Source organism: Trichechus manatus, unplaced genomic scaffold (genome assembly GCF_000243295.1).
Source record: "Trichechus manatus latirostris isolate Lorelei unplaced genomic scaffold, TriManLat1.0 scaffold00026, whole genome shotgun sequence".
In the NCBI taxonomy this organism is placed as follows: domain Eukaryota; kingdom Metazoa; phylum Chordata; class Mammalia; order Sirenia; family Trichechidae; genus Trichechus; species Trichechus manatus.
Window position 1 is genome coordinate 14,260,746 of NW_004443962.1, and position 25,612 is coordinate 14,286,357.

At 39.5% G+C, this 25,612-nt stretch overlaps 1 protein-coding gene across 4 annotated transcripts in view; it reads left to right on the forward strand.

Moving 5' to 3' along the window:
• IGSF11 (immunoglobulin superfamily member 11) overlaps positions 1-17,676 on the forward strand; it is a 35,391-nt gene extending 17,715 nt beyond the window's left edge. The window contains exons 4-6 of one of the 4 annotated variants that reach the window (XM_012554773.1): positions 10,873-10,995; positions 12,225-12,375; positions 16,857-17,676. In XM_012554773.1, coding sequence (XP_012410227.1) covers positions 10,873-10,995; positions 12,225-12,375; positions 16,857-17,298 — 716 coding nt within the window. In that variant the 3' untranslated portion in view covers positions 17,299-17,676. The remainder of the gene's footprint in view (positions 1-10,872; positions 10,996-12,224; positions 12,376-16,856) is intronic. The other 3 variants (XM_023728703.1, XM_023728704.1, XM_023728705.1) reach the window with 3 other exon arrangements.
• The last annotated feature ends 7,936 nt before the right edge of the window (positions 17,677-25,612 follow it).

Here is a 25,612-nt window from a genome sequence, read left to right on the forward strand (position 1 = left end):
ATAAAAACTGAAATGCTGCAGAATTAAAGTTGGATGAGAAAAGTTATCTTAATCAGAATATAGATTAAGAAATGCAGTGAGTAATGTCCTATGGGTTGCTTCTTGGTAATAGAAAACAGGGATTTTACACTTTTACAAGGCTACCCATCACAAGATAGATAATACCAACATTTTTGCTGTGTTGTCTCCAGTCTTTTGTTTGTGTATCAATATACATTTTTTTTCTTTTAATGGTCCACATTTCATTACTGTTTTGTAACCTGATTCCTTTAACTTATTAGAGAACATTTCCTACATCATAAAAATTGATTCTATAGCGCCATTGTAAGAATATATTATAGTTTGTTTAGACTCCTATTGTTGGATATTTAAATTGCTTTGAAATTGTAACTTTGATTTAATTTTTAATCTAATGTGTTTCAGAGACTGTTTTGTAGCTTCTATAAATGGTAAGAGGTTTTTTATATTTATTTTTTAGTAGTTGGTCTAGATTTTTTTAACCCATTATAAATGAGTCTATTTTTGAAATAGTTGTCTGTGTGTGTGTGTGTATGTAGACCTTGCCAGAGAGCAAAACCTGCAGTAACATATTTTATATTCTAACTCTGCAGTCCTTAACCCTCATTGTGCATCAAAATCACCTGGAGGACCTTTGAAAATGTCCATTTTCAGGTGCCTCCTCTAGACATTTTAATTTAATTGGCCTGAGAAAGAGTCCAGAATTAGTGTTTTTTTCAAAAAAGTGTTTCTAACGTGCAGCCAGTGCTGAAAATCACTTAGATAACACATTAACACATCAAGAAGGATAAATATTAGGTCATGGAGGTTTATTCCTTTCTGAGATGACACCCACTCTCCAAATCATGCAGCCTCTTGGCAACCAAGGATCAAAGTAAGTACAGTTGCTCCTTACAATGGATTTTTTTTTTTCTTTGTTGCCCAGTAAAATTTGAGCCCTGCAAGAAAAGCTGAGTACTATAATTAAAACAAAATCCTTTCTAACTTAAAAACGTACTTTGAAGAACCACAGAGAACCTTAAAATTTGTTTTTTTCTTAAAATTAGTACAAATAAAGGGAATTAATTTCTTAAGTATTGTTTTACCTTGGTGACTATAAATTATATCATTACATTTATTTTCATTATTAATGTTTAACAGTTTATAAAACTAAATTATACAGTGTTCCTCATAGTTCCGGACAAATCCTGTGTTGTCCTCATCCTTTCACAATTTAGTAAAGTAAAGGGAGATGCTTAACTCGAACTCTGTGCACAACTTTGTGTGGGGATTGTAGCTGGAGCAGAAGTGTATCTTAAACACCACTGTAGTCCAACACCATCATGTTACAAAGGAGAAGACTGAGAGTGTTTGCCCAGCATCTCCTGATAGAAAGAACCTGGATCTCCCAACTCCCATTATTCTGCCATGCTTGGAAGCCTCAGGAATCTTGATTCTCCTCCTTGAATTGCCACTTCTGTTTCCCTTCTCAGTGATAATGTTGCCATAAGCTTCTCATGAGGAGCAGTAATGTTTTCATCCACTTAGTTGCTACATAAAATTAGGCACATATTTCTCCTCTTCATCAAGAGGTTATTCTGGCTGATGTATTTTCCTGTTCCTTTTTGCCCTCTGACATAAAGGGAAGAAAAGAAGCAAGTCACATGGGAAGTTCAGGGCTCCTCCTCCTTTACAAAAACAATCAAGTGCCAGTGATTATCACAACTGTATTTATTTGTTTATACATTTGTTCATTCTTTATACATGTGTATGTTTGTGTGTAGGCACACACACATGTGCCGGCACAACCCTTACTCTATGCCACTACTGCAGGGTAGGGTGTGGGGGAAGGTAAGGAAATACAGAGGGACATAGCTCCATTCTAGAGCTCACTATCTAATGGAGGCGATAGATACAAACAGTTATAGTGCTACATGTTTAATGCTATAGAAAGATTTAAAACAAACCAAACCCACTGCCGTCAAGTCGACTCCAACTCATAGCTACCCTATAGGACAGAGTAAAACTGCCCCACAGGGTTTCCAGAGCAGTAAATCTTTACGGAAGCAGACAGCCACATCTTTCTCCCATGGAGCGGCTGGTGAGTTTGACCCACTGACCTTTTGTTTAGCATCTGAGTACTCCAACTACTGTGCAACCAGGGCTCCTCATAAAAAAGATACACAGTGATTTAAAAGATAGAAGTACTAATTCTGCCCTAGGAGTAGGGGAAGAGCACTATAGGGAAAGATTACCGAGCAGGAAAGGATCTTAAAGGATTAATAGAAGTTTTACCAGGTTTGTGGTCGTCGTCGTTGTTAGGTGCAGTCAAGTCAGTTCCAACTCATACAACCCCATTCACAACATATAACAAAACACTGCCCGGTCCTGTGCCATCCTCACAGTTGTTGCTATGTTTGAGCCCATTGTTGCAGCCACTGGGTCAGTCCATCTCATTGAGGGTCTTTCTCTTTTTCACTGACCCGCTACCAAGCATGATGTCCTTCTCCAGGGGCTTCTCCCTCCTGATAACATGTCCAAAGTGCGTGAGACAAAGTCTTGCCATCCTCACTTCCAAGGAGCACTCTGGCTGTGCTTCTTCCAAGACAGACTTGTTCATTCTTCTGGAAGTCCATGGTATATACAGTATTCTTTGCCAACACCATAATTCAAAGGCATCAGTTCTTCTTCGGTCATCCTTATTCATTGTCCAGTTTTCCCATGCGTATGAGGCAATTAAAAATACCATGGCTTGGGTCAGGCGCACCTTACTGCTCAAAGTGACATCTTTGCTTTTCAAGACTTTAAAGAGGTCTTTTGCAGCAGTTTTGCCCAGTGCAGTGGGTCCTTTGATTTCTTGACTGCTGCTTCTTTGGGTGTTGATTGTGGACCCAAGTAAAAAAAAATCCTTGACAACTTCAGTCTTTTCTCCATTTATCATGATGTTGCTTATTGGTCAGATTGTGAGGATTTTTGTTTTCTTTATGTTGAAGTGTAATCCATACTGAAAGCTGTAGTCTTTGATCTTCATCAGTTAGTACTTCAAGTCTTCACTTTCAGCAAGCAAGATTGTGCTTTCTACACATCACAGGTTGAATTTCTGGCAGCTCCCTGTTGATGTATGTCTGCAATCGTGTTTGAATGATCTTCAGCAAAATTTTACTTGCCTGTGATACTAATGACGTTGTTTGATAATTTCCGCATTCGGTTGGAACACCTTTCTTTGGAATGGGCACAAATATGGATCTCTTCCAGTTGGTTGGCCAGGTAGCTGTCTTCCAAATTTCTTGGCAGACACACGTGAGCACTTGAGGTGTTGCATCTGTTTGTTGAAACATCTCAATTAGTATTCTGTCAACTCCTAGAGCCTGGTTTTCTTGCCAATGCCAAGGACTTCTTCCTTCTCTACCATCGGTTCTTGATCATATGCTACCTCCTGATGTGATTGAATGTCAACGAGTTCTTTTTTGGTACAGTGACTCTGTGTATTTCTCCCGCCTTCTTTTGATGCTTCCTGTGTTGTTCAATATTTTGCACATAGTATCCTTCAAAACTGCAACTGGAGGCTTGATTTTTTTCTTTAGTTCTTTCAGCTTGAAAAATGCTGAGCATGTTCTTCCCTTTTGGTTTTCTAACTCCAGGTCACTGTACATTTCATTGTAATTCTTTGTCTTCTCAAGCTGCCCTTTGAAATCTTCTGTTCAGCTCTTTTATTTCATCATTTATTCCACTTGCTTTAGCTACTCTACATTCAAGAGCAAGTTTCAGAGTCTCTTCTGACATCTATTTTAGTCTTTTTTTGCTTTCTTCATGTATGATTTTCTTGATGTCATCTCACAACTCATCTGGTCTTCGGTCATTAGTGTTCACTGTGTCAAATCTGTTCTTTAGATGGTCTCTAAATTCAGGTGGGATATACTCAAGGTCATATTTTGGTTCTCATGGACTTGTTTTAGTTTTCTTCAGCTTCAACTTAAATATGCGTAAGAGCAGTTGGTGCTGTGTTCCACAGTCGGCCCCTGGCCTTGTTCTCACTGTTGATATTGGGCTTTTCTATTGTCTCTTTCCACAGATTAGTTTGTTTGATTCCTCTCTTTTCCATTCGGTAAGGTGCATGTGTATAGTTGCCATTTATGTTGTTGAAAAAAGATATTTCCAGTGAATAAGTCTTTGGTCTTCAAAAATTCTATCATGCAATCTCAGGAGTCGTTTCTATCACCATGGCCATATTTTCCAACTGTAGATCCTTCTTCTGTTTCCAACTTTTGAATTCCTATCTCCAGTAATTGTCAGTGCATCTTGATTGCATGTTTGATCAATTGCAAACTGCAGAAGTTGGTAAAAATCTTCAATTTCCTCATCTTTGTCATTAGTGGTTGGTCTGGAAATTCGAATAATAGTCGTATTAACTGGTCTTCCTTGTAAGGGTATGGATATTGCCCTATCACTGACAGTGTCGTACTTCAGGATAGATCTCAAAATGTTCTTTTTGACAATGAATGCGACACCACATTCCCAGCAAAATGGTCAGTACCAGTCCATTTCAGCTCACTAATGCCTAGGATATCCATATTTATGTGTTCCATTTCATTTTTGATGACTTCCCTCCAATTCTTCTAGATTCATACTTTGTACGTTCCAGGCTCCAGTTATTAATGGATGTTTGCAGCTCTTTCTTCTGATTTTGAATCATGCCACATCAGCAAATGAAGGTCCCGAAAGTGTTACTCCACCCATGTCACTAAGGCCAACTCTACTTTGAGGAGGCAGCTCTTCCCTAGTCATATTTTGAGTTCTTTCCAACCTGAGGGGTTCATTCATAAGGTTTTTACTGGCTGGTTTTTTCAGACGCAGACCACCAGGTTCTTCTCCCTAGTCTGTCTTAGTCTGGAAGCTCTTCTGAAGCCTGTCCACTATGGGTGACCCTGCTTGCATTTGAAATAATGGTGTCATAGCTTCCACAATCACAGTAACACACAAGCCACCACAGTACTACAAATTGACGGATATGTGGTAGTTTACCAGGTGAAAGTATTAGAGGGAACCATGCATATAGAATCTCGCAAGTATAAAAGTTTGACATTTTTACGTGAGAAGACCTATGAAGCCGACATAAAAGGTTCACGGGAGTTTGGCAGGAGAGGAGATTGTCAGGTTCTCGTCCAGATTGCCAAAGGTGTTATACAACATACCAAGGAGTTTGTATGTTATCTTTGAGACTGTGAGTATTCACTGCAATTTGTAAAGCAAGGGAAGATAGCCATATGTGCACTTAAGAAAAATAGCTATAGCAGTCATGTGAAAGATTGGCAACCAGCTCATGTATAGGAGGGTTTGATAATAGTTTCATGAAGAAAGGAAGAGGGCCTGAAGTAAGGCCCTGGTGATTGAGATGGAAAAGGGACAGGGGGAAGGCTGGGATTCAAGAGAGATGCCAGGCAAAAATCAACAACACTTGGAATTTGGTTGGATGTTGGGACTCACAAAGACAGAAAAGTCAAAGTTAACGCCAATTTCTGTCTTGAGCCACATATGAATAGTAACTGCATTGTCTGAGAGAGGGACTTAGAGGATTGCTTGGCAAAGGTGATTTAGTGGTCCCCTGGGATCTCTAAATGGGGATTTAAATAATGATAATAGCTAACATTTCTTGAGCACCAACTGCCATTGTCCTGTGAGAATTAAACCTTAATAATCAGCATAGAGATACTGATGTCAAGCAAGAGCCAGAAATGTTGACATTTCTGGGAACCTGGACAAAAGCATGTAGGAGAGAAGAGGTCACGATTTAATCAACTGCTGCCGTATTCTAAGTGTTTAAGTGTGTGTTCGTGGACCTGTCTGTTGCTAATGGTGAGTCATTCTTGCAAATGACTATTAATAGGTTAATACACAGAGCGTATTTTAAACAAATGCTGTGAGTGGTATTCCAAGAAATAAGTTTTGGAAGCAATACAAGTTTTGATGTGTGATTCTGTGGAATGTTGTTCATACCAGGAGATCCAAACAGTACATTATTTAAACATTTCCCAATAAAGTTCATTGGTGTTTTCCAGTGTTTGAATATTTGCTGTTGGCTACAGTTCTTTTTTAAATACTTTAAAAGCAGAAATAAAAAGAGAAGAAGAGAATGCTGCTGTAGAATACACTGACATAAAATGGGAAATGGATTTAAAGTCTGAATTGGCAAAAAACAATATAGATTTCAGTGGCAAAACCAAAGCAAGACAAAATATTTTCATCTTTGAATAAAGGAAATGAACTAATATGAAGCAACATGTACCCTAACATCCTTCTTGAGGGTGCTTTTGAAGATACTCTTAATTCAGTGAACCTTAGAACAAAAATACAATAAGCTTTTCTAGACTGTTTGGCATGAAACAGAGATCAAGACTGTTGGACAGTGCACGTAATGCTTTATAGTGTTTGAAAATTTCACCTTAAGAATGACAGCTTTTAAATAGTAAATGTTTGTGGTATTATCTTTTAATTTTTAAATTGATTTTTTTTGGCATTTATTTTGTTTTAATGTTCCGTTTTACTGTTTTATCAGATGTCTTGATTAGGCTGAGATCGCTTTTACATATTATTGAAATACATAATCTTATTATATCAGTTTGACTAATAAACCATGCATTTATTATTATATTTTTCTTTATAGAATACTTCTAAAACTATTATATGAGAAATGATTCACTGTTTATTGTTATGACCTCATTATTATCTAAAAATACATAAATCATATTAGGAGAAATACAGAATAATTTCTATTTCAAGAATTCCCCTTTCTCGTCTTCAAATCCTGAAGATTAATATCTGTTGGGAATTTGGAGACATTAGGACTCACGATATTTGTTACTGTTTTCTAAATTTCCTGACTGATTTTTCTCAGGATTCAGAAAAATACATAACTTTCCCAAGAAATGCGAGGAAGGAATTCCCACAAGGAAGCACTACCAGGCACTATGCTAATCTCGTTGCATGCATTATCTCAGTCCTTATAACAACCCTATGGTATATAGGCACTTCGGTAGCTCCATATTATAGATGAGGAAAGTTAAACATAGAGGAAGAGGAAGTAACACTCTCAAGACCTCATAGCTAGTAAGTGGTAGAACTGGATTCAAACCCAGGCTGAGTCCAGAATGCAAGCTCTTAACCTCTGCACCATCAACTAGGCAGTTGGAGACGTGGGTCTGGAACTCAGGAGACAGGATTGAACTGGAAACGTACACTTAGATGTGTTTCTCTCTCGGGCGCTTTAGTCCTGGTGCGCAGCTTGTGTGGGATGCAGCGTTGCTGGGAACTACAGCAGAGTGGGATTTGATTTTGTCGGTGCTTTCCATGCTATGCAGTTCCATACCGTTGAACTTTCTCTTTAAAACAAAGATCAAAAGAACGTTTATTCTCTAAATTCATTTCAACAAGTTACTTTTGTGCCAGAGCAGACCAAGTGAAGTGACAGATTAAAGAATTAGCCCTACTAGTTTCAGGAAGGGCTATGTGCTTTCTGGCTGGAAACAGTCTAGCGTTTGCTGAAGCCATGCTCCCATCTCTGCTTTGCCTTGTCTGCATCAACAGCCCTGTTTTGCCTCTGCTTAATCCTCTCTTATCAATGTGTCTGTCTCATTCCCTGATTACATTCTGAGTTAGCTCTAGTATGGTACGTCAGCCTCATTTAAGAATAATTTCTTACAGCAGTCTGCTCTTGTCTGTGTCTGTAGAGACGAAGGGAAGAGCAGGGACTTCACTTTTTAATATTAACTTCTTAAAGACATAATCTTTAAACTTTAATTCTTTCCTCATGCCAGAATGCTGCTTAGGTCAGCTGTTAAAAATGTCTCAAATTATGTCTGTGGAAATGCCAACAAGGTCATTATATTGTTTCAGTGTGAGCTAATCAAATTCCTAGAATTTCAGGGCTTGGGGACAAAACAAAACTGCAGTGTGTGGAATTGTAAGGTTGCTCACCCAAACGTGATGGTTTTCTTGCATGGTGACATTAAGACGTGTTGAAGACAGAGCTAGGCAGGTGGCTTAGTTTAATACTACTAGTATCGGTGCATTTCATGGCTAAGAAATATCTTGTAAATGGACCCTATAGAATAGTGCGGTTTTTGAATCCCTTACTGGAAAATCAAGTGTATGGATGATCATTATGAGCTCGAAATTGACTCTTAAGACAGTGGGTTTGGGTTTTTTGTTATCTGTGTGTGCTGTGTGATCTCGGGCAAATGCATAGCTTCTCTGAGATTTCTCATCTTTAAAAAGTAGGAAATATAAACCCTAGGCTATATGAAGATTAAATGAGAGATATTTAAAACTACATACAGTGCATGTGGTACACAATAAAATCTAAAGAAAAGATAGCCCTATTTTTAAAGAAAGGAAATAGTACATAGGTGAGAATCCAGAAACCCCTAAGTGTGTAGGCTTAAGTGTATACAGTACAATTCAAGTGTGTAAGTTTATTAAGTATTATGTTCTGGGTAAGTAAGATATCCACATAATATCTGCCTAATCCTTTAAGTACTCTCATTTTAAAAACAAAACTCTCCTCTCCTGCCCTGTATATTGGAGTTCATTCAGGTGTGTCTTTGATGATTCAGTCATTTGTTAACACCACCCATTATATTATGTTACAGGACAGAGGGGTAACCCTGATGACTGACTGTTGATGGGTGTGGGCCTTTCAGTGAATTCTCTGAGATACTTGGGCAAGTCTGGTGGCACATATTTTCTGCACTCCTGTGTTCTGTTAGATCCCCTCGTATGTGCTTCCCTAGTGCTCTGTGTTCTCCAGTCCCGGCACGTATCACGTTTACTGTAATTGCCTACCCACTGGTCTCATTAAGGTAAGGGACTGGGTTCGCCTGGTTTATCATTGTATTACCATCCTCAGAAATCACCCAACACCCGGAAAGGTGCTCAATAAATACATACTTATTAAGTGAATTGGGAGCCCTGGTGGCACAGTAGTTAAGAACTCAGGCTGCTAACCAAAAGGTCGACAGTTCAAATCCACCACCCACTCCTTGGAAATCCTATGGGGCAATTCTGCTGTGTCCTATAGGGTCACTATGAGTCAGAATTGACTCAACGGCAGTGGGTTTATTAAGTGAATTAATGAAGAAATCCATGCATGTTGTATAGTCTGATCTGCTTTTTGCTGCCCCTTTTCTCTGCTTCTGCCTTTGATGTAGACAGAAATGAAGGTTCCCAGCAGACACCAGATAATTAAATCACAGTTCCATGCTAAACCAGTTGCTGTGGAGTCTGACCCACGGTGACCCTGTTTGTGTCAGAGTAAGACTGTGCTCCATAAGGTTTTCAGTGGCTGATTTTTTGGAAGTAGACCACCAGTCCTTTCTTCCAAGGTGCCCCTGGGTGGACTCGAACCTCCAGTGTTTTGATTAGCAGCATTAACCATATGCACCACGCGGGGACTGCTCCATGTTGAAAAGGAGGAGGGAATAGCTCCAAGTCTTGCCTCAGGAATACTTGGGCTTTGTGTCAGAATTTTGTTTTTTAACTTGTGTGATTAGGAGGCTTTTCCACTTACTTCTAAATTGCCAGCTATTTTGAATGGTTGAAATGGCTGCATGTGTTATGTCCTGGCTAAGGGAGGCGTTGAAGCGTAGAGCTTTGAGGTCAGACAGGCCTCCATCCAATTCAGTTCCTCATGAGTGGCTCTCTAATCTTATTACCCATCTAAAGCCTTAGGCTCCTTATCTGTGCAGTGGCATTAATAGTAATATTATTTACCTCATGGAGTCGTAAAGATTGAGATGACACATATAAATGCTTAGCTAATGCTTGGCACATAGCGATAACCATTAACTTTATATTATTACTGTAAGTCATTTACATTTTATTTACATGGAATAAATAATCAAGCTATGTCAATTCTGATGAATTACTAAAATGTGAACTATTGAAACCTTTCTTGGTAACACTGATGTGGTGGCCTTGAAAATGCCCTACCCACCTCTCCTGGGAGTATAATGGACTGACAGCCCCAGCTGCCGCCCCTCTGGGTCCACCACAGCATTTGCATCAAGGCTACACTTCCTCTGGGCTGCTCCCAGCCAGGAACTGGACACAGTGGGGCTGCTAATACAGGCTGATTCTCACCAGGCATGGGACTCCTTTCATGGGTGACTTTGGCTCAAGAACTCCTCATCAGCTTGGCTGAAACTTCCTTAAAACTCAGCTGCAGTCTAATAATCTTTCTCCCTGGTCCTCCTGCCTTCCCTCTGCCCTTCACAGGGGTCAGACGTGCATCACCATCTGAAGGCTGTCCCAGCCTTCTCCAGCCTCCTCTCCTTGTCCTTTTCTGGTGTTTTCCTTCAGTAAACCTCGTGCATGTCTTGGTGTCTGCTTCTTGGAGGTCTTGAGCTAGCACGAACAATTAGAATAGTTGTTGGAAGGGAGTAACATCCTGGACCCTAGAGTGTGGAGTTTGTATTCGTTCCATCAACTGTGAAGTGAACATCATTGTAATGAGTTTAACTTGTTCTTTATGTTATTGCTTTACCTCAGGATTACGGTTTGGTGTGAATTATCATCAGTTCTCTAGGATAAGCATTAGCTACCATTTCCATAGGGGAGACTGCTAACATTTCGGACTTAACAAGTTAATCTGCACGTTGTTGTAAGGTTGACCTCATTTAGGATAGTCCCGAATGGTGCCAGACCTTTAGTGGGATGTAATGATTTTAGCCTACAACATTCATGAACCAAAAATTTCTCAATAAACAAAAGAGAGAGAAATTATTGATAGCTCTTCAGTGTTTATTTTTAGTCTTCTGCGAATTTCTTTGGTTTTCTAACCCTTTCTCCTGAATCCTCACATGATTATTATTCTTGTGACAGACCAGGTCCAGGGGACAGTCACCATCCGGAACATCAGCACTCTGTCTTCAGGTCTGTACCGGTGTGTGGCCTCTAACGCCATTGGGACCAGCACCTGCCTTCTGGATCTCCAGGTTATTCCACGTAGGTGTATAGAATTCTGACGTCACCAGGGAAGAAATGGTTCTGCTAAATTGTTTTCAGGTTGTCTGAAAAGTACTAAACAGAAATTCTTTCGGTTTTAGTCATTATTGAAAGTACTATAAAAATGTGTTGGTATGCTTCTCATCCTCAACAATAGGATATTTTCTTTATGGCAAAATATCTTCCTCCTCAGGATCATTAGAATCATTAGAATAGATTTACTATATGCTATTACATTAGAATATTATATTAGTATATACTTATTATATTAGAATCATTTAGCATATACTGTATAAGGTAACATATAGTACTGTAGACATTACGGAGCCCTGGTGGCACAGTGGTTAAGAGCTCGGTTGCTAACCGAAAGGTCGGCAGTTCGAATCCAACAGCCGCTCCTTGGAAACTCTATGGGGCAGTTCTACTCTGTCCTGCAGGGTCACTATGAGTCAGAACCGATTCGATGGCAACGGGTTTGGTTTTTTTGGTGTTACAGACATAACGAAGAGCCCTAGTGATGCAAGTTAAAGTGCTTGGCTGCCAACCAAAAGGTCAGCAGTTTGAACCCACCAGCTGCTCCACAGGAGAAAGAGGTGGCAGTCTGCTTCCGTAAAGATGTACAGCCTTGGAAACCCTACGGACAGTTCTACTCTGTCCTGTAGGATCACTGTGAGTCGGAATTGACTCAACGGCAGTGTTTTTTTTTTTTTTTTAGAGACATTACAGAAATTTGTAATGATCTTATGGCTATGACAAGACCTTCTTGTGTTTTTCCCTAATTCCTTTTATCTGCTCAGTTGTTAGGTCCCCAGGTCATAAAGAGGCATTCTCTTTAGCGGAGAACTCTGAGCTGTTGGGATTCACTTGCAAGAGAGTGATCTGGCTGTGATGTGATGATGACGTGGCACACTGAGTGCCAGGGCTCACAGGCAGCTCAGGCCATTAGACAGGCAGCATCGTATTCCCACTCTGCTCTGTGTGCTGTGTGGGTTGTTTGTTCATTCACTCAACAAATGTTTGAGAGCCTATGATGTGCTAGTCCTAGCCAGTGGGGAAATAGAAAATGAATTAAGGTTTAACTTTATATGGGTGCAATACTTTAGACAATTTTGCACATATTAAAAAGAATGTTTAGTAAACAATCTTGTGTTTAGTCCAAGCACAGTTGCATGGGTATATGCTATTCTTCTTTTTTTGTTCTTTAAATATACGTTAAATATGTTTTGCAGCCCATCCCAGGAGCATTGGACTAATAGCTGGAGCCATTGGCACTGGTGCAGTTATTATCATTTTTTGCGTTGTACTAATTTTTGGGGCATTCTTTTACTGGAGAAGTAAAAATAAAGAGGAAGAAGAAGAAGAAATTCCTAATGAAATAAGGTTTGTGTGTCAAATAACTGTCTTGCATAGCCAGTGTCTGTATTTCTGTTCATTTTGGCAGTGAAGATTTTTTTGCTAATCTCACGACTGTGATGGCCAAGATAATTGAAGTGGCCAGGGTCCAGACATCATTTTGGGGGTTTTGTCTCAAATATGATTATGACCCTAGGTCAGAAATAAAAATATCACTTCTTTGTGTGTATGTGTTAGAAATTATTGCAAGGGTTGATGGTATTGTGGCCCTAGAGTCAGGAATATCTGAGTTTAGCTCTCCTCCAGTCACCCTCATCCTACGCCCTGATCATTCCCCCAGATGAAGTTTACAAGGGTGCTGTGTACAGGAATCATTAGTCAAATGGGAGTCCAAGCACAGCTTCATTATAACTGAGTTAGTGTCTAGCAGCTGTCAGCACATAGCATGATAAAAGCTGGGTGAAGGCATACTGGACATGGACTGGGAGCCTGCTGCCGTGATCAGTGAGCTTAGTGAGGACAGAGAGAGATGCCAGGTCTGACAGGTGGGAGCTACCTGCCCAGCTGCATTCAAAGGAAGAGAAGAGAAGAAGCGCACTGTTAGGAACAGACTCTCGCTGACTGAGGAGACAAGCTCCATTCTTGGGAAGGTGTCACTGAGATCATGTACGTTGCTAGTTAGCGTGTCCTGGGTTTCAGGTGCGTCCTGCTAATGATAGTAACTCCCTAGTCTTTTTTGATGAAAGTAAAATTAAATGATTAGATCCATCACTTGATGTATTTGCCATCAGCCTTTCCTTCTTCAACATGTGTCGTGCTTTTTCTGATCTAACAAAGCAAGGTGTGGCTGTTGTTCTTTTGAAAACTCTCCCGTATTTTACTTCTTATTTTTCTGGCTCTCTGACACGACTAACAGGGTGGTTTCTGAGATGAATTTTGTGTCTGTGAGCGCATGTGTGCATACCCGCTGACAAGTGTGCAGGTGTGATTGTAAAAAAAAAAGGAATGTCTCTTTTCCTTTCACAAGTACTGCCCCAACACTGTTAGTTTCTTTTGTCTCTGGGAAATGTCACTTTGGACATTCACCGTTCTTTCTCAGGGCACATAGAGTTACACAGTGTCACTCTGTGCAAGAAAGATCCTGGGATTTGCACTTGAAGGGTCAAGCCTACTCTGCCCAACTCTGCCTTCTTTCTTAAGAAGCATATCTTCTTTGTTTCAAAGAAAGCAGAAGCCCACAGAATTTTTTGTTTGTTCCATGTAGACTGCCAGTATCCAGAAAGGATGAACTCTGTAGTTAGCCTCAGCTTTTGAAACAAAGTATAACAATCAGGTTTTAGCTGTGTTGGCATCTTGCGCTTATACTGAAGCTGTGCGGTAACTAAGGTATCAGAGGACCTCACACCTCGGCCCGACTCTTCCTTTGGATATTCTGAGCATATCAGTTATCTACTCTGTTCTCTTTGTTGCTCCTCCGTCACTGGGCAGCCTTTGGGAGGTTCCGTGTCCAGGAGCAACATGCCCAGCACCGTTTTCTCCAGCCACTCACACCTGAGCTTGACTTTCACAGATCAGGTAGCTTCAGATTTGTGTGCATAGGAGTGAGTTGTTATTCCTGAGCCCAGCATATGCTCTCTCTCAGGGCTGTACGATGGGGCCTGCTGGGAGGTTGGAAGGTGTGTCAGGAGCAGTGTGGGTTTTAAAGTCAGACCAAATCCTGACTGTGTCACTTTCCAGGAGACACTGAGGCAGTGAGCACACCGCTCCAAAGCCTTGGTTACTTATGTAAAAATGAAATGTGATGATTATGTAAAAGGCTTGCTTGGCATAGGCCCTAGCATGTAGTAGTCAGTCAGTAAATGGTAACTATATGATTGTTGGAAACCCTGGTAGCAGAGTGGTTAAGAGCTATGGCTGCTAACCAAAAGGTTGGCAGTTCGAATCCACCAGGTTCTCCTTGGAACCCTGTGGAGCAGTTCTGCTCTGTCCTATAGGGTTGCTATGAGTCGGAATCGACTGGATGGCAACGGGTTTTGATTTTTTTATATGAGTGTTATCATCTCCCAGATAACTAAGATGAATTGTGGTAGCAGCAGTCACTATGAAGAAAAGTTATGCATATGGAAAAATAAAACTCTGTGTGTGTGTGTGTGTTATATGACTAGACATACATGAATGAAGTGTGGCTGTTTCCACATGGTAACCCTCTTGTTGGCATTAAGACTCTTGGCCCTACTGAGATCAACCTATTATTAGATTCACAGAGAATCTACATCTTTGTAAATAATATTAATGATCTTTAGATATTTGGGGTATATACTACTAGAAAACCAGTCTCCTGTTGCGTGGATCTGGTTACGGTGAAGAAAGAAAGAAAAGCCGTGCGAGGTTAGAGGGAGCTTCCAGGGCAATGGCAGTTAAGAAGGACACACTTCTGCCAGTGTGCTTCTTGAATGAGATGGGGTTAGGAATGAATTTCTCATTTGTGTTCGTTTTCTTAAAGGGAAAATTTGTCACAGTCTAAATCTAAATCGAGAAAATGGTGTTCTTAACATGAGTGTTAAGATCCTTGGATATTATTTTAACATTTTGAAACCACACTTTTTCTTGTGGTCTCTTGCAATAGTAAAAAGCCTGTGGAGTGTAAGGTAAATTCATACGCAGATTTTTTTCAATAACCACAGCTTTTTATGGAAACATTTAAGTACAAATAAACTGAACTCACTTCAGATTTAATAGATCTTAATCCTTTAAGCCACAACCCACATTTTCCCCCTTAGTGACAGCTTTCTAAAAATTTGAATTCTTGAGATAATTACTTCACATCTTGTCTTCACTTTGTTTTTCTAAGTATTAGGTTTGCAGTCTCCCAGAGACTGGCCATTTGCTAGACTGATTTTAGATTGCTCTCATTATTATGGTGTATATATATCTACACATATATATATATGTATACATATCTTTATATGTTTGTTTTATTTTTTGGACAAGCTCTTTCATATTAAATCTTCCTAATGACCCTATGAGCTAGGCACTATTTTATGCCCGTTTTACAGATGAGGAAACTGAGCCATGGAGAAGTTAAGTAACTTATCCAAAGTCATATAGCTGGTGATTGGCACAGGTGAGATTAAAACCCAAGCACTCTGGACCTAGAGTCTATGCTTATAGCCTTTTTGCATTCAAATGCATTGAACTGAGGAAAATACCTTGGGTTTTAGGGAAAAAATTCATCTCCAAGTAGTCTTTTCATGATAGTGAGAAAAGAGGAGAACATAAGACAAGAAGGAACACCAGGGGAAGGCAGCAGTACCTGCTCACAGATAGGCTGGAGCAGTGTGGGTTGGCATGAAAGACAGTTCAGCCAGGGGTATGCAAGTCTTATGAGTACAGTGTCAAAATGATCTTTAGAGGAAAGTGACTTGGCGTATTGTGGAGATTGAGGGGTTTCAGGTGCAGTCTTCGATTTTTTCCTGTCATATCTTTGGTTAAAGCACTTTAATGATGCTAGTCTCCTTAGCATGACATACATGGCCCTCAGGACTGCATCTACTTTCCTGGTCTTTACTCTCAGCACTTCCTAGCTCACTATGTTCCAGTCACTCTTCAGCATTCTCCTGTGTCTCAGGGCCATTGCTCACACCTCTGCCCTTTGCCTCTACTCCTTCCCCCTTCATTCCTCTCTTCACTAAATGCCTCGATCCCAGTCGGGACTAGTCTAGGCAACAACTCACATAGGTTGCTTTGTCCCCCTTGCCCAGCCTTTCAGATTTGCAAATATTCTTGCATTTACTACCACCCCGTTTGTCTGTAAGCTTCTTGGGTTTGTCACTTCTATCTATATTTGAAACATCTAGTAGGATGCCTGGTACTTAATAAATAAATGTCAAATAAATTAGTTAATGTCTTAATCTTAAAGTAAATGAATCACTTCTCTTAGCCTCTTGTTATTCTTAAGGGTTTGGGCTGTGGGTAGGGGTAGATTCTATCCTAACATAAGATTACTGCGGAAAACCTCCCAGTGGCCCACTACAGCAATTTCTTCAACCCCAAAGGACAGTAAAATCAGGCCAACTGAAATCATTTCTTGAAGAAGTCACTGTTTCCCACAAACTATAGCTTGTTTTATGAGCTATTTTACAGCAGCTATCTCAGTGGATTTCTTCATGGGCTGTTTTCCTATTTACAGCAAAAAAGGAAAGAAAAAACTCATTTTTTTACTTACGTTGGAAGAGGCTGTCTGTGAGAAATTTGATAATTCCTTTTCTACTCTTGGAGACTGAGAAGTTGAGGAAAAATTTTCTTGACCATTGTCTCAGAGAGTGAGTGCCGTCCAGGGCTACTGTGTTTGCTTTCATAATAAAGTGGTTTCTCCAGAAGAATTTGTGTTTCACAGGCGTATTAACCTTAGCAGGAGAAGAAGGAGTGCTGGGCAGGAGGGTGGGATAAACCTCATATAAATCCTAATGACAATTTTTCTTTTTTTTTTTTTTTTAATTTCTTCTCAGAGAGGATGATCTTCCACCTAAGTGTTCTTCTGCCAAAGCATTTCACACAGAGATATCTTCCTCAGAAAACAACACATTGACCTCTTCCAACACCTACAACAGTCGATATTGGAGCAACAATGCAAAAGTTCATAGAAACACGGAGCCATTCACTCACTTCAGTGACTTGCGCCAGTCTTTCTCCCTCCACTCAGGCAATGCCAATATACCATCCATCTATGCTAATGGGAACCATCTGGTCCCGGCTCCACATAAGACTCTGGTAGTGACAGCCAACACAGGGTCCTCACCACAGGTTGTGTCCAGGAACAATGGCTCTGTCAGCAGGAAGCCTCGGCCTCAGCATGCACACTCCTACACCATCAGCCAAGCAGCACTGGAGCGAATTGGTGCTGTGCCCGTTATGGTGCCCGCCCAGAGTCGGGCTGGGTCCCTGGTATAGGACAAGAGGAGATATGGTATTCAGAAAAGAATAATGGAGTGCATCATACACGGGTGGTAGGGTGGGGCGAGCACTGGGAAAGAAACACTTTCCTTATCATTTTATTAGTAAAAAGCACCAGAAGAAGCAATGTTGTTACCTGGCCACTAAGGTTTGTAAAAGGGACTAGAATGCTCCACCATGAAGACTTCTTTACCCACCAGAGATTTCCTGGGATTCTGTTCAAAAGCTGGACCTCAAAGACGTGCCAAGCTAAGGAAAATGCAGAATAGCACTTCAAGCCCAAGTTGCAGTCCGTATGGGCTTGTTCTTTAATCCTTGCCTAACTTGATAGCTTTTTTTTTTTTCCCAAGAGACTAAAAGTGCCAGATGAAGTTTAAATAATGAAATTATTTAAAAAGAAAGGGATCTTTAGAAAAACTCACGAGCAAGCCTGTAATATGTTCTGTGTCTCCCATTTCCTCACGCAGGGGGCGTGATGGCAGAAATGGTCAGTACTGGTCCCCACAAGGCTGGCTCTTGTATCAAAGAATCAAAACATTTTACATAAAAAAATGCTGTAAGAAATGGAGAAAAGCAAAGGAAACTTCTTTGGGATGTCCCTTCGTATTTATTTATTTATCTCTTCCTGAACCATGAATTTCATATTTGGAATATTGCTGTATCGACAGATTCTTGCCTGTCTTCTCTTTTCTAGGATCAGTTACAGGTCCATGGCAATTACTGTTCATTATTTCCTGGAAGAATATTTTTTTAAAAGACAACTTTTGTTTTTAAATACATGAGGGGTATTGGGCTAGGGAAGGACAGACTGCTATTTAACCTGTGTTCAGTGACCTCTGTAGGAGGCTCATCACGGAAGAAGGAGGTTGTGGTTTGTGTGGGCAGCACAGACCAGGAAGGCAGGTCTCAGGACAGCCTCTCTGAACAGGGTTGCCCAGAGCTCCTTGTTATCACACTAGGTAACTCGTAATGAGCGCAACCCCGATGCCTCTCTGCTGAGGTCGATGATAATTTGCCCTTTGTTTAGTAGGTGAGTAGGTTGTTACAGAGAGGGCAGGAGTTGTTTGGTTTTTGTTTTTTCAAACTCATTATTCTTCTAAAAGCATTAAGACCAAGACAAAAGAGGTGTCTTCAGGCGTGCTTCTGGGAGGGTCTTCCCTATGTCTGTGACATCTCAGGGTTGCAGTTTTGCACAGAGTTTTCCCCAAATGCATTTCACACCGCTTTAAAGAGGCTCCTTTTGTGATTAGTTACGTGGCTTGGCTTGGCTTGCCTGGCAGTTCATCCCATAATTTACCAGCTCCCCACTAGGTTTTGTGCTGTGTAAATCTGGCCATATTTGTGGTGGTGACTGTTTCGCCTTAATCACAGTTAGAGCAACCCACAAATGGTTTCTTCCCGGATTTGTTTCCTATGTTATTTATAATACCAACCCTGTGATTCATGAAGAGCATCTTTTCTTTCCTGGATGTGTTCTCTCCCTCTGTCTCACTCCATGCTATTTGCCCTCTTTTCTTGCAAGCATAGTCATCGTAGGGAGCGGCCTGTGGATTTTCAGACTTACATGAATAAATGGAAACCAACAGCTGCTGCATACACTGTTTTTCTTAGAGGGCCAAGTTCAGAACCTAACCATTGCAACCATTCCATTATCGCTAAATGCTCAATTTTCTTTAGCATTACTTATTTTTTTTTCCATTTGATGGTTCTTGACTTTGTAAAAGTTTAAATAAATGAATGTCTATACTTTTTTATAAAGAAATATGAAAATACCATGGCCCAGAAAAGACGGTACTATCCGATGTTGTTTAGACAGCATTTATCTTATATTTCTTTATTCTTTCTAATTATCTAAAATTCAATAAAAGTTTATTCATATAAAAACAGTTGTCATTAATTATCATAATACTAGTGAATATATGATTTTGCAGTTTCTCTTAATTTTATAAGAATTTTTCATGCTGTTAAATAGTATTCATAATATTTTTAATGACTGTATAGTATTCCAAAATTCATCTTTCTCTTATTGTTAGAATTTTAAGTTGATTCTAATACTCAAATGTTTTGCTGAAAATGTGATGATGCTCCCCATATGTTAAGCTATTTTCGTATTTCCTAGCCTGAGAGTTCATAAAGGCGGGGTCCCTGTCTGCTTTTTTCACTACTGCCTCTCCGTCGCCTAGCACAGTGCCTGGTATGGGTGTTGAATAGATAAATGACTGATAAGTCCTGAGCTGAAATTAGCAAATCAAGTTTTGAGCATGATTGTAGCTCTTGATACATATTGGGTCATTATTTTTTTTTTTTACCTTTATTTAGAGATAATTGTATATTCACATACAGTTGCAAGAAATAATACAGAGATCTGATACACCCTTCCTGCAGATTCCCCCAATGTAACATCTTGCATAACCACCGTACAATGTTACAAATTGACATAGATGCAATCCAGTGACCTTAGTCAGATTTCACCAGTTATACATGCACTAGTGAGTGTGTATTTAGTTCTTGCAGTTTTATCACTTGTGTAGATGTTTGTGACCACTGCCACAGTCAACATAACAGCATCCCTTGTGCTACCTTTTTATAGCCACAACTGCTTTCCTCCCTCCCTTAGTCCCTAACACCTGACAATAACTAATCCATCTGTATAACTTTCTAATTTCAAGGATACTGTATAAATGGAATCATGCAGTATATAACCTTTCAGGGTTGGGTTTTTTTTTTTTTTTTTACTTAGCATAATTTCTCTTGAGATCCATCCATATTTTTGCATGATCAGTAGTTCATTCCGTTGTATTGCTGAGTATTAGTAGTCCATGGTATGGATGTATCACAGTTTGTTTAACCATTAACCCATTAAAGGACATTAGGGCTGTTTTCAGTTTTTGGCTATTATGAATAAAGCTGCTATGAACATTTGTGTACGGGTTTTTGCATGAACGTAAGTATTGATCTGGGAAAAGCATGAAAGAATGCAGTTACTGGGGCATACGGTAAGTGCATGTTTAGTTTTGTGAGAAATTGATACACTCTTTTCCAAAGTGGCTGTACCATTTCCATTTCCATCAGCAATGTATGAATGATCCAGTTTCTCTGCATCCTTGCCAGGATTTGTGTTATCAGTATTTTTTATTTTAGCCATTCTTATACATCTATAATGATTTCTCATTGTGGTTTTAATTTGTTGTTCCCTGATAACTAATGATAGTGAGCATCTTTCCATTCACTTATTTGACCTCTGTATATCCTTTTCAGTGAAATAATTGTTCATGTCTTTTGCCCATTTTCTAGATGATTTTTTTTTTACTGTTGAGTTTAGAGTTCTTTAGAAAGTTTATATACAAGTTCTTTGTTGAATGTTTGTTTGCAGATACCTTCTCCCTGTTTGTAGCTTGTGTTTTCATCATCCTCACAAGGTCTTCTGCAAAGCAAAAGTTTTTAATTTTGATGAGGTCCAATTTATAAATTTTTCCTTTTGTGGATTGTGCTTTTGGCATCAAGTCTAAACTCTTGATTTAGCCCTAGGTCCTAAAGATTTTCTCCTGTTTGTGTGCTTGCTTTTTCTAAAAGTTTTATAGTTTTACACTTTACATTTAAGTCTGTCACACATTTTGGGTTAATTTTTGTATAATAGGTAAGGTTTAGCTTGAGATTCATTTTTTTTCACCTATGGATGTCCAGATATTCCAGCACCATTTGTTGAAAAGTCTGTCCTTCCTCCAGTGAATTGTTTTTCTACCATATTTTTGTGAGTTTGTTTATGAATCTCTAGATTTTCCACTGATCTATGTGTCTATCATGCAGTCTTAATAACTGTAGCTATATAATAGCTACTCAATATTGAGTAGAATGATTCCTGTCACTTTATTTATTTTTACAAAATTGTTTTAGCCATTCTTAGTGCTGTGCCTTTCCATATGTTTTAGAATAAGTTTTTCTATGTCTACAAAACACCTTATTGGTTTGATAGTGATTGCATTAAACCTATAAATTCAATTTTGGAAGAATTGACATCTTTACAATTTTGAGTCTTTCAATCCATGAACATGGTATGTCTCTCCATTATTTAGGTCTTCTTTGATTTCTTTGATCGGCATTTTGTAATTTTTAGGAGACAGATCCTGTACATATTTTGTTAGATTTATACCTCAGTATTTAATTTATCTTTTTGTATAATTGTAAATGGTACCCTGTTTTTAATCTTGGCTTCTACATGTTTGTTGTTAGTAAATATAAATGTAATTGAATTTTGCATGTTGATCTTGTATCCTGCAATCTTGATGAACTCACTTACTCCAGAAGTTTTTTGTTTGTTTTTTGATTCCTTGAGGTTTTCTGTGTACATCATCATGCCATCTGCAAATAGGGACAGTTTTATTTCTTTTTCTTAGCTTATCACAATGGTTTCTATAAGTCTTGTGGCTGCTGAGTGGGGTGCAGACTCAGCTCATCCTGGACCTTGTTGACACTACCCTGGCAGGGGAACTGAAGTTTTGCCTTCTTCCTCCAGGCAGGGGATAGAAGATCAGTTCCCCACTCAGCTCCACCACCACCACCTGACAAGATAGTGTTGCCTGCTCCTGCCTGTCAGGAGATGGAATAATTAGCTCTCCACTTGTTCCTGCTGGCACTACTGGACAGGATTTGAAGCACTGCCACCCTGCAGGGCAGGGGTAGGTGGAAAATCATTTTTTCACGCAGCCATACTGAAACTGCAAGTGGGGTTGGGCTAGGGTGGTGGTGCAGCTTTTCTGTTTGTGTTTGGCTGGAGTAGTGTGAGTATTGCCAAAAGTCATCTATTGTTAAGCTCTCCTTTCCCCTTTTCTCCTTTGGCTGGGGAGGACAAGCTTTTATTGGATTTTGTTTGTTTATCTGTGCCATTGACAATTTCAGGTTGGAGGTTTCGGCAGCGTTCTGTCTGGGATATATGAGAAGTAACAAGGAAACCTAGAGAACTTACAACCATGTTATTCCTTAAGTCCCCGGGTCACTAGGATATCCATTTCTTCTTTCCACCATTCAGTGTCCTTTTATACTTGTTTGTTGTGCTATGTCTAGAGTTTTCTAAGTTGTGAGAAGGAGAACCCTCTTAAAATGGAGCTTGAAGTGGGGCTACTACGTTTTGGTTAGAACCAGACATCCCGGATTATTATAATCAGCTTTTTAAAATTTCTTATACTACACTCCTATTTAGAAGCTTTCAAGGATTCTGAATTGTGTATTAAATAAAATTCTTCACTCCTTGACTCAGTCAGTTCCTTTCACAAATTGTCCACTATTTTTCCATTTTCAACTTCCAATATTCTACATGCAAAATTTGCTCCAAGACTGTTCACCTTCCCTTGAACTGACTTTTTTTCTTTTCTCCTTTTTTTTCTACACCTTCCACATATCATCTCAACCGAAATCTTTTGATACTGCAAGTCCATTCCAAGAACTCTGCCCTTCATAAAGCCTTTCTTGTTCAGTCGCTCCCTCTGACAAGCTAGCATTTACTATCTATAAGGAAATTGTCAGTCTTTATTATATTCCTGTATTCGTGTGTATGATTGGTCTTACCTTTTGAACTGTAAACTGAGTCATTCCACAAGCATTTTTGATTCCTTGATATCTGCTAAACACTGTTCTAGGTGTTGGAGATAAAAAGGGAGAATTAGTCACAACCCTGTCCTCAAGGGGCTCGTATTACAGGAGAGGGGGAATGGGGGCCTGTAAACAGGTAATAACAATTAGAATTATGAGTATGCAAGTGGATGTTTATATAGGTTAAAGGGAAGGACAGTCTCTTCTTGGTTGTGGTCACAACACTGAGCACATTACTTCACTCAAACAAGGTGCCCAAAGGATGTGCTGAATTGATGAAATTGTATGATAGGTCTCTTAAACTCAGTGTTAAAGATAGTAGTCAAATGTCAGAAAATTCTCAAAGCAAGGCTGCATCAGGGTCATTCACCCAGGGGGTAAGTGACTGTGCTAGTCCGTGGGTAGCATTTGGTGTTGTATTAAAGATCCAGTGTTCTTTAGAAAATCCAGTGTTCTAAACAGTGGTTTGGAAGCATCCCGTGTTAGGCAGCTATGAAGTGTTTACGTAAAATACTACTAATAGTTTCCACTTGTTTTGTGCTTACTGCATGCTGCTTTGTTAAATGCATTTCGAGCATTAGCTCATCTAATCCTCACCACAACCCTATGTGGAAGATATTATCACTTAATAGTTTACGAGTGCAGAAACAGGCTAAGAGAGATTAAGCGATTTGCCCAAACTAGTAAGTAATCTACCAGTTGTTTTTCTTAGTAGGTGCTCCTGTCTGAGTGAACCAGTGTCTGGAAAGGGAGCTCTGGGGTCCTGGTTGTTTCTGCTGCCTTCTCGCAGTCCTCCTTTGGACATATCCTTAACTTGTGTCAAGTAAAATAATACTCAACTTCACAGAAGAAATGTTGAGAAGATAAATACAATCCAGAGAAAAGGTGACTTGTAAATTCTCTGTTTATGAAGGTATTTATAGCTTTTCCTCACAGCTTCTTTGTGAAGAAAATATTATTTCCCTATTTTTGGTCAAGGCAGGGTACAAAATTCTGACTTAATCACAAGATATTAATGATAGAGACAAACATCATTAGATAGATAAGCAATAAAAGTAAGTGCCTACTCTGTATTTTACACTGTGAATTTAGTTAATGTCTGCTTAATTCTGGCAAGTCAGATGGCTAAATTAGATAATTTAGGCAAAAATAATTCACATTAAAGGCAGATTTATATTATTTTTAGGTGCCTCCAAGTCTGTTTCAACTCCTTGCAATCCCATGTGACACAGAAGAACTGCCCCATAAGGTTTTCTAGGCTGCAGTCTTTATGGGAGTAGATGGCCAAGTCTTTCTCTCAAGGGGCCTTTGGGTGGGTTCAAACCTCCAACATTTTCGTTAGCAGCCAAGCTCTTAACCATTGTGCTACCAACACTCCTTCAAGTTTATGTATAAGCCTAATGCTCTTCAAGTTCATCAGGTTCCAGAATTTTTCACTTTGGGCTTGGACTTTGGACAAATGACAAAATTCTCTAAATCTCAATTTCATCTTAAAAAGGAGACAGCGCCTACATTTGAGGTACATAAAGTGAATAGCATGGTGTCTGATTATAGTAAATACTCAGTCGTTAGTAGTGATTCAGAGTGCTTGTATTTCTATGCTATGGCTAAGTCATTTACACATCCTCAGTGTTCCAACTCTTCTTGCCAGAGGTAGTATTAAGTACTGCTGCATATAAAATAGCACTTTAGGGCTCTTGTTTAAGAGAAAGGAGAAGACTCAGTTATTATTGTCTGTCTACCTAAATAGTCCTTGTTTCTTTTTTCCCCACGTTTTATTCCAAAATAGAACATTTATGTTCTGATTACCATCGATTTTGAATCGCTAAGAAGAATTCAGAAGGTGGGAAAACATAAACATTTATCGAACACTTACTATATGCCAGACAGAATGCTAATAACTTTCCGTGCATTGCACTTCATCCTTACAACACACTTCCAAAGTATTGTGCTGATTTACAGATGAGGAAATTCAGGCTTAGATAGGTGAAGTAACTTGCCCAAGGTCACATAGCTAGTAAGTTATAGAGCTAAGAGTATTGTTTATCTATTGCCATACACAGCTCCTCCATTAAGATCGCTAAATAAATAAGTATTAAAAGTCTTGGCACTGACTCGAATTTGGCATGGCATGACCAGAACTCTTGATTTGTACCAGTCATTCTTTGCCCAATTTATTTTTAAATGATTGGAAAAAAATTTTCCATCTGTGACTTCTAGACCATTAGAATAATTTCCTTGACACAGTCAAGCTCTTCTTTCAGAGTCTTTTTAATTCCTACACACTAGGGGGTTCTTCACAGCCTTTAATCCTTTCTCATAAATTTCCTAGGGTGTTTGCATTTTGCATGAAATACTAGCTCCCTCACCACCTTTAACTCAGCTGTTTTGAGAGGGGGGAGACTTAGAGGAAATCCTCTTAGGCCAGAAGTTTTGAGGGGGACGGGGAGCTCTCTGAAGTCACAAGTGACGATGGAGTTAACTGCTGACAAGGAGGATGAACTACATTATTCTGGATCCTTTCAATCCCATTTACAAATGCCTAGAGCTCATTGAGAGAACTGAGCCATGTAAGGAGAGTGATGACCTGGACTTAGGCTCTGCCCAAAGAGTGAAGCAGGTATTCACCTACCCCAAGAATTGTTGGTAAGATTCTAGGCCCAGGATGGCCAGATCTCTTGAATTTTTAAGAGAAGCCAGAAATCCTGATTTGTGTATCTCCTCA